Here is a 9,573-nt window from a genome sequence, read left to right on the forward strand (position 1 = left end):
ACCAAAGGCATGTGCACTAATGGCTTCTCCTTATAATAGGGGCCTTTACAAATGTGCCCCAAACATCGATGTGAGATACATGCTGAGAGGCGGGCATTACTAACAGTGTGCCCCATAAACCTTTGGACAGCCTTTGGTCTTTGTGGCCTCTCAAGTTCTATGATAACTTGGATCTCTCCTTCATCTGTCATGATCCCATTTTTGGACACTACATGTCCTAGGATTCTCCCCCACCTAACTTGGACCTTTCCTTTATTGACTGTGATCCCATTTTTGTTTTGGACACTACATGTCCTAGGATTCTCCCATGCCTAACCATAAATTTGCATTTTTCTGGGTTCAGCCATAGATTATAATGCCTACATCTCTCGAACACTTGCCGTTTTGAGTTCACACAGAGGTCATCCATAAAGACCTCTAAGAATTTCTATAGGAAATCCTTGTATGTGAGACATCAATTGTTAAAATCTAGATGGTTTGTCATAAGTCTAAATGGCATTACCTTATATACAAATGTCTCATCCTCCTCTGAAGTAACGAAGGTGGTCTTATGTTAATCTTTGGGATCTATTGATACTTGGTTGTATCTTGAAAATCCATCTAAGAAGCTGTAAGTTTCTTTCTCTTCTACTCTTTCAAGCATATGTCCAGTATAAGGTAGTGAATAATGATCTCTCATCATGGCTATGTTTACCTTTTTCAAGTTCACGTATACGTGGATCTTGCCATTCTTTTTTGGTACTATGACCACATGTGAAACCCAATTTGTGTGCTTAAGATCATATCTGAAACATGTGGAAATAAGTCTATCGACTTCTTCCTTGATGGTCTTGGAATTGGTTTTATTATACATATAAGGCTTTTGTTTTAACTAGCCTTGCACCATCCACTAGTGGAATCGTATCTTGGTGGACTTCTAAAGGGTGAGGAGTGCCTAGTGTTCTTCTGACAACTCCTCACCCTCACCATCATCATCTTTAAGGAATTCTTTGAGGAGTGTCTGGTATAGCTTGGCTCGAAGCTTGCACTAAAGCCTCTGAGTGGTACAACATCGCGTTTCCTAGGAGTCTTTTCTTTGTGCTTTCAATTGGTTCAACTCCTTTTGGCTCTATGAGGTACAATAGAATGGCATTACTTCCACTTCTTTCATGATTCTTATAGGCATTCATAAATTGTCATAATTAGTGGGCCTCCCAAAGTCAACAATAGCAAACGTATGCTCATACGATAGGGCCGCATGGCATTACTTCCACTTCTTTCATGATTCTTAATAGACATTCGTAAATTGCCATCGGCTAATTTAAGGATAATTTTTAGGATTGCTCTCCCATTTTCACCACATGTTTTTGGTAGCTATGCTCACTCTTGCTCCCTCATCTAGGATCGTAGTCATGGTCATGCCCTCTAGTTTGATTGGAATGGTGGCATGTATACCATCACCTTCAAGTATTTACCTATTATGCTGATAAGCACATCTTTGTATATCTTGAGTGGGTTTTCCTTGGTTCGGTCTCACTTGGGTCTCCTAATGGCTTGAGCTGATTTTTCATCCCCATTGCGAATTTCATTCTAGGCTTCTAGTTTCCATTCATCCATTGAGATAGTCATAGGGGTGGAGAAAATTGCTCTTGAGGCTCCCATTTCTTCTTTACGTTTTGGCCTTATTGAAGGCACATTGAAGGCACATTGACTATGGTCATTGACTCTTCTTTTGAGCTGATGTATGAAGGCATGGTACTTAATAAGTTTGATTTTGACCGTCTATGACACACACACCCACGTCAACTCATTTCTCTCCATGTTTGGAATCCGTCGGGAAGCCAAATCTAGAAGGAATGTATGACAAAGGGCCTCCCTCAAAATCAAGGGTCTCAAATAATGCTAACCTGACACTCTTAATCTCCTTGGAAGGTAAAAATACAAAATAAGGATGAACCCAAAGGGTGGCGAGGGAAAGATAACTCCCCATAAACGAGATCTATTGAGTTCATGGATGAGCCACCCAATGGGGTAGCCACCAAGATCTCCACCTCGGTTCTAGAGGAGGTGGTGCCTCTCACTACCACCAGACTCACAGGAGGGGCCACGGAGACCTCTGGAAGGCCTAGAATCGCCATTGAAGAAGTCAATTCGAGCAACGATCAGGGACCCAGCCAATGGGGTCACCGCATAGTGTGAACGAGCATCGCCAACACAAAGCATGTAGAAACAAGGTGGGGGAAGGCTCTTAAGAATCTCTCAATGCAGGCGATAGGGGATGCTAGTGTGGTTGGTAAAACATTTTCTATACTCCCTATTTTTTCCCCTCTGAAATGCTACTGAGGGGCAACAACAAGCTATCTGTGTGTGTATTTGAGAGAGAGAGAGAGAGAGTATATTTCAATATAAATATAAACTAAATGTGTGTGTGTGTGTTTATTTACATTTATACACACACATATGTGTGTATAATAGAGCGGACATGTAGTTGTTGGAAGAGAGCCAAGTATTTAGGATAGGGGAAAGAGAGAAGGGGGTATGGGGAGGGGTAATGCAAAAATATAAAGATATATAATAAATAAGTATATATATATATATAAATAATATGATATAATATATAAATATACATAATAATATTATATATATATATAATATGATAAGAAATGTAAAAATATATAGCATAAATCTATATATAAACACATTCACACACACATATGTATATGTACACATATTCACACACGTGCATGTGTGTGTGTATGTTTCGATGTATGTGAGAGTGTATGTATACGAGACAAGTGTGAAAAGAGAGAGAGTGCATGTGCATGCGTATGTGTAAGTGTATGAAAGACACGTGACAAAGACATAAAGAGAATGCATGTGAGAGAGACGCACACATATATGCGTCTATGTGAGAAGAGTCACATGTAGACACATGGACATACGCATACATACATACACGTGCACACAAATGTATACGCGCACACACGCACACACACTACAGAAGGGTGGACTGCAACCAACTCAGCTTTCTGATTCACCAGATTAGTGATACCTACATGAGAGAGAGTCTGTCTGTGCTGTCCATGGAGAGCCTCGTCAGTTCTTCGCCGACGTGGAGGGGCAATTGTGGAAGCGAGCGGAGCATCACCTTTGATCCAGGCGGTCTTCATCAGACTGAGCAACACCTCTCCTTAAGTCCTTCAGTGAAGAGGCCTTACGAGAGCAGCCATCTGCGCGCAGACACTAACAAGCCTCTCTATCTGTACAGGCCTGCACAGGTGAGCCTTTCTTCTTTTCTTCTCTGTTTTATGATAAACTAGAATTAGGTAATGAATTAGCGTTGTTAATTAACCAGAGTTAGGGCTTCCCGCTACGTTTAGGGGTAGGGTTAGGTGTCATGCCTGGATGTTCATCAACAGCAGGCTCTTCTGAATCTTTGTATCCTTGTCTCCTCAAGGCTTGCCAAGCCTTGATTCAGGCCAAGGGAGTGCATGGCCATGAGCTGAAGTCCACCAGCTCTCATGGTGAGAACTTGGTGAGCACCCTTGCTAAGGGCGGTAACTTTGGAGAGGCTCTTCAGTTATTTAACACGTTACCACATCGAACTGTTTTTTCTTGGACAGCCATGATTTCTGGATACACTGCCTCTGGAAAAGGCGAAGAAGCCTTGAAGATGTATAAATGTATGCTACAAGAAGGCGTGGAGCCAGATGAGTACTCCTTTGTAAGCTTACTCAAAGCTTGTGGTAGCATAGCTGACGTGGAGAGTGGCAAGACATTACATTCTGAGGTGTGGTTGAAGGGTTTTGATTCCAATGTATTTGTGTGTAGTACCCTTGTTAGTATGTATGGCAAGTGTGGGAGGATTGCAGAAGCAGAGAATGTGTTTGGTAGTTTGTTCCATCCTGCTGTTGTGTTGTGGAACGCGATGATCTCAGCATATGTTGAGGTCAGTGAAGGAGAGAAGGCTTTATTGCTTTACATGCAAATGCAACGGGAAGGGGTGAGTTTGAATGAAAGGAGCTTTGTAAATACCCTTCAAGCATGCTGCATGCTGGCAGAAAACGAAAGCCCTGTTTTAGTAGAAGGACAATATATCAAAGTGATGTCTCTGGAGATTGGCCATGCTTTACATGCTGATGCCAGGAAGATGGGCTTTGATTCAGATTCTTTTGTATGCAACAGCCTGATGACCATGTATGGGAAGTGTGGGAGTACTGCTGAAGCAGAGAATATTTTTGTTTGGTCACATCTTTGCAATATTGTGTCATGGAATGCAATTTTGTCAGTGTATTTAGAACATGGTCAAGGAGAGAAGGCTTTACAGTTGTACAAGCATATACAAGGTGAAGGCATTAGTCCATGTGAGTTGACACTTGTGATTGTCATTCAAGCATGCTGTGCACTTGTAGAGGACAATGAGGACATGGTAGAGGAATGGCAATTGACCAAAGGGATGGCTTGTGAAATTGGCCAAGCACTGCAGGTTGATGCCCAGATGAAGAGCTCAGACTCAAGTGCTTTGGTTGGGAACACCCTTATGAATCTATATGGAAAATGTGGGTGCATTCTGGAAGCAGAGAGCGTTTTTGCTGGGTTATCCAAGCGCACAGTTGTGTCGTGGACTGTGATGTTATCAGCGTATGCTGAGTGTGGTGAAGCAGGAAAGGCTTTAAGCTTGTACAGACAAATGCAAGAGGAGAGGGTGATTCCAAACAAGTGGACCTTTGTGAGTGCCCTTCAAGCATGTTGCGCATTTGCAGAGAGGGAAGAAGGTGTTGTTGTTGAAGGACGGTTGATGAAGGTGAAATCTTTTCAAATCGGCCAGGCACTACATGCTGATGCTCGGAAAAAGGGAATCGACTCAGATGCCTTTGTTGGTACGACCCTTGTAAGTATGTATGGCAAATGTAGGAGCATTTCAAATGCAGAGAATGTGTTCTGCTGTTTGAGTCACGATAATCTTGTGTCATGGAATGCACTGCTCTCAGCATATGTTGAGCAAGGGCAAGGAGAGAAAGCTTTACAATTGTTTAAACAAATGCAAGGTGGATTGGAGAGTCAATGCAAGCGAGCCTTATTGATGGCCCTTCAAGCATGTTCCATGCTAGTAGAGAAGGAAAACACTTTTATGGAAAAGAAAATGATAAAAGTGATGGCTTTGGATATTGGTCAGGCACTACATGCTGATGCCATGAAAAAGGGTTTTGAATTAGATGCCTTTATGGCTAGCAGCTTGGTAAGCATGTATGGCAGTTGTGGATGCATTGTTGAAGCAGAGAATGTGTTTAGTAGGTTGTCCCACCAGCACGATGTTGTGTCATGGACTGCAATGCTCTCAGCCTATGTTGAGCAGGGGCAAGGAAAGAAGGCTTTACAGCTGTACAAGAAAATGCAAGGGGAAGGTGTGATTATGGATGTTGTTATCCTTGTCTGTTTCCTGCAAGCCTTGGCTGAGACTGGAAGCCTGGAGATATGTAGGCATATTCATTTTGCAATTGTCTCTGCTGGTTATGAGATGAGTCCTCTCATAGGAGGCACTCTTATTCATGCATATGGGAGTTGTCCAAGCATTGTGGATGCTCAGGCAGTATGCGATGCTTTGACTTGTGGTGACACGGTGTCATGGAGTGCATTGATTGCTGGCTATGCCCGAGGAGGAAACTATTTGGCAAGCTTCGAGATCTTTGAGAAAATGCAGTTGGCAGGTATCAAACCAGACGGAGTTGCCTTCATATCAATCCTTTCTGCTTGTAATCATGCTGGTCTTGTAGATAAAGGTGTTGAATATTTTGAATATATGACCCAACATTATGGCATACACCCTGAACTTGAGCATTATGCCAGTTTGGTAGACCTCCTTGGGCGTGCAGGAGACATCATATGGGTGAAAAACGTGTTCTCAAGAATTCCCCTACATCTTGATCTACCCGTTTGGTTATCCTTGCTAGGTGCATGTCGAAATCAAGGCAATGTGGAGCTGGGAAGGCAGGTGTTTGACCATGTGGTGCACCTACAACCCAAGCAGGATGCTGCATATATTTTGATGTACAACATGTATGCTGATGCTGGGTTTTGGGGTTAGGCAAATCAGGTGAAGAACTCTAGACAGAAAGACAATTGGTAGAATAAGAACTGGAAGTAAGCTTAGCAGGAACATGGTTGGAGACCAATCTGGAGGTTTCGGTGTGATTTTTCATGATACATTGGCTCAAAGCTGAGAGACAAAGGTCAATGCCTGTTCCACCACTGCCCCCCTCCCAGATGCCACGTGGCTTTATTTATGTCAAATTTCTGAGATGCATTGCTGTTACAAGAGAGGCTTGATGATGATGCTGCAATTCACAGATGCATTGTCATTTACAGCAGCTACAGGCGATAGAGCATGTGCCAAAGTTAGAAGATGAAAGGGAAGAGTAGTTGTGGCAAGAGACTGACTGCTAGGAAGAGCAGTTTGCCAGAGTTCAAGAGGCTGCCGGGAAGAATGGCTTTGCCAAGTGGTTACTGATCAGGTAAGAGAAGATTGTTTGTAGGATGGTACTAACTTCCCATGAATCCACTGATCAGGAGGAAAGACTTTGGTGGGGTCAAAAGTATGAGGATATCAATCAAAAGCATGAGGATGCCATCTTTAGTGTAAAGAAGCAGGGGTTGAACTGATGATCAGTTTTGTGCACTACACTGAAATGAATCAAGTGGCTTGCGTCAGTGTGTCTTCCTGTCATGTTATATATTCTTACAACACTCTTTGCGGTAGGGGAGGACCATCCCATACCACGTGACTCAAGTGTCAAACAAGCAATGATAAGGAAATAAAAGCAATGGGGATTAAGTTCTATATGGAGAAGCTATGATCCCTCTGATTCTGCACCCAGCACTGACTGGTTGGGCCCAGTCATTGCTCACAAGAATCACAGCAGGCTTTTTTTGACATGCACTTATGGGATAGTGCCTCATGGTGAGATGATGTCAAATGTGATACAGCCATCACGACGATGATGCCAGCTGTCCATAAAACGGACTGTACATAATCATGAGCAGGCACATGTGCACATGTTGTACAATGAGAGGCTGGCTGCAAAGGAGTTGAGCTTTTTTCTTCTTGTCTGGGCCGTTGGCTCACTTTCCCGATTTTTTAAAGCTTTCTTCTACTTCAATGTGTACTATACTCATAACCACGTTTGCATCTCACTGGAATGCAAGAGAGTTCTTTTGGAAAAGATGAACATTCAGCTTCAATTTCGTCCGCAATCTTTCTTTGTGAGGCACCATCAACAACATGCAATCCTTTTTACTTCCGTCATGCATCCCTGCCTCCTTTCTTTATTAATGAGCCTATTGTTGATTGTGTTTCCCTGGCAATAACAACACACTGATTGCTGTTTGAAAAGTACATATGGCTCTTAGAGATCTTCCTTGCTCAATCTGGCATATAGTGGTGGAGACGGGTCTTGTAGACATTCTTAGTTCAAGTTGGGACAACAAAAGCAAATAAACATTTGAAGTATTTCCAAACAACTCAGTACACAGACCTGTATGAATGTATGCTCTTATGTGTGTGGGGGGTGTGTGTGGGAGCATATATTGATACCAAGTTCTACACCCACTATTGGGCATTGATGATGTTAGTGGGGATGTCGTATCCAGTCCATACTATGCATGATGGAGTTGATGGTCTATTGTCTTGTGGATGACCACCATGAGGTTATAAATTGCACATTCTTATAAGGCGAATTCGGGCATGTTCTTGGATTCATCTAGGTATATCTTTATGCTGTATTAGTGGACATGCAAATTTCACATTGTGAAGTTTTCGTCCAAGTTGCAGCCAGTTGATATTGTGTTAGTTCTTTCCATCTTTAGTGGTGCATATGCCCTATCAATTCTTAGTCACTAGGCTTCATTATGGCTGAGTCTGCCCTATATCTCCAAAGCTCTGATAAAAACTCAATACACAGGCCTTTTGTATGAATGTATGCTCTTATGTGTGCGTGTGCGCGTGTGTGGTGGGTGTGTGTGTGTGGGAGCATATATTGATACCAAGTTCTACACCCACTATTAGTGGGGATGTCGTAGTATCCAGTCTATACTATGCATGATGGAGTTGATGGTTTATTTTCTTGTGGATGACTACCATGAGGTTATAAATTGCACATTCTTAGAAGGTGAATTTGGACATGTTTCTAGATTCATGTAGGTATATCTTTATGCTGTATTATCGGACATGCAAATTTCACATTGTGAAGTTTTCGTCCAAGTTACAACTAGTTGATATTGTGATAATTCTTTCTATCTTTAGTGGTGCATATGTCTTATCAACTATCTTTTTGTTGTAATAATTCTTTCTATTTGTTATGATCCTTAGTGCCAGGCTTCATTACGGCTAAGTTTGCCCTATATCTCTGGAGCTCTGACAGAAACCAAGTTCTACACCCTTTATTGGGCACTGATGACGTTAGTGGGGATGTCGTAGAATCCAGTCCATACTATGCATGATGGAGTTGATGGTTTATTGTCTTGTGGATGACTACCATGAGGTTATAAATTGCACATTCTTATAAGGTGAATTTGGGCATGTTCGTGGATTCATCTAGGTATATATTCGATTGCCTTTTTTTTTTTGTTGTTGCAAGAAGTGGTGCAAAAAAAGTGGTTCAATATCACAGTTTATGCCCGCCCTTATAATATTTTGGCCTTCTGTGCTTGCATAGAATTCCTTTTGTGTGTGTGTGTGTTTTTATATATATATATGTGTGTGTGTGTGTGTGTGTGTGTATATTTATATTTATGTATGTTTATGCATGTTTATGTATGTACATACATATAAATCTGTGTGTTTATCTTTATATCTTATATCTTTATATATGTGTGTTTCTATATTTTATATCTTATCTGTGTTTATATGTGTTCTTTCTATGTGTGTGTGTGTGTGTGTGTGTGTGTGTATGCTTATCTAAAAATATACTTTACATGTTTTATATATGTATATTTATATTTACGTGTGTATTTACTTGTGTGTTTATGTGAAAATATATATTTTATAGAAATTGAAAACTTTATCTTTTATACATAAAACATATATTCATATTTATATTTATGTATGTGTTTATCTGTGTGTTTATGTGTGTGTGTGTATGCATGCGTATGTATGTGTGTATGGATGCATATCTATGTGTGTGTGTGTGTATGGATGCATATCTATGTGTGTGTGTGTGTGTGTGTGTGTGTGTGTGTTTAATGTAAAAATATAATTTTATCTATAAACCTTTATACCTTTTATACGTATTAATATATTTCATATTTATATTTATGTGTGTGTTTTATATTAGTGTGTGTGTGTGTGCGCGCGTGTGCTTATGTTTGTTTATCTAAAAATATACCATACATGTTTTATATCTTATATTATATAGATAAATATATATATGTATATATTTATATTTAAGTGTCTATTTATTTATGTGTATGTAAAAACATATCATTTATACAAATAGAAATATATTTTATACATATAAATATTTATTCATATTTATATGTTTATGTGTGTTTGTCAATCTAAAAATATACTATACATGTATATATTTATATTTAAGTAAA

The 9,573-nt window shown here is 40.4% G+C and overlaps 1 protein-coding gene across 2 annotated transcripts; it reads left to right on the forward strand.

The window, feature by feature from the left end:
* Window positions 1-2,917: 2,917 nt before the first annotated feature.
* LOC147637043 (pentatricopeptide repeat-containing protein At4g13650-like) lies at window positions 2,918-7,199 on the forward strand. Of its 2 annotated transcripts, none has more exons than XM_086800661.1 (2): window positions 2,918-3,257; window positions 3,603-7,199. In XM_086800661.1, exon 2 carries the CDS (start codon window positions 3,605-3,607, stop codon window positions 6,062-6,064), a length of 2,460 nt encoding a protein of 819 aa, XP_086656787.1. In that variant the 5' UTR covers window positions 2,918-3,257; window positions 3,603-3,604; the 3' UTR covers window positions 6,065-7,199. The 2 variants fall into 2 exon arrangements, with proteins under 2 accessions (XP_086656787.1, XP_086656786.1); XM_086800660.1 differs by having other exon boundaries at window positions 2,963-3,257; window positions 3,437-7,199.
* The last annotated feature ends 2,374 nt before the right edge of the window (window positions 7,200-9,573 follow it).

Source organism: Cibotium barometz, chromosome 7, assembly GCF_041138505.1.
Source record: "Cibotium barometz isolate CiBa-2024 chromosome 7, ASM4113850v1, whole genome shotgun sequence".
NCBI classification, from domain to species: Eukaryota; Viridiplantae; Streptophyta; class Polypodiopsida; order Cyatheales; family Cibotiaceae; genus Cibotium; species Cibotium barometz.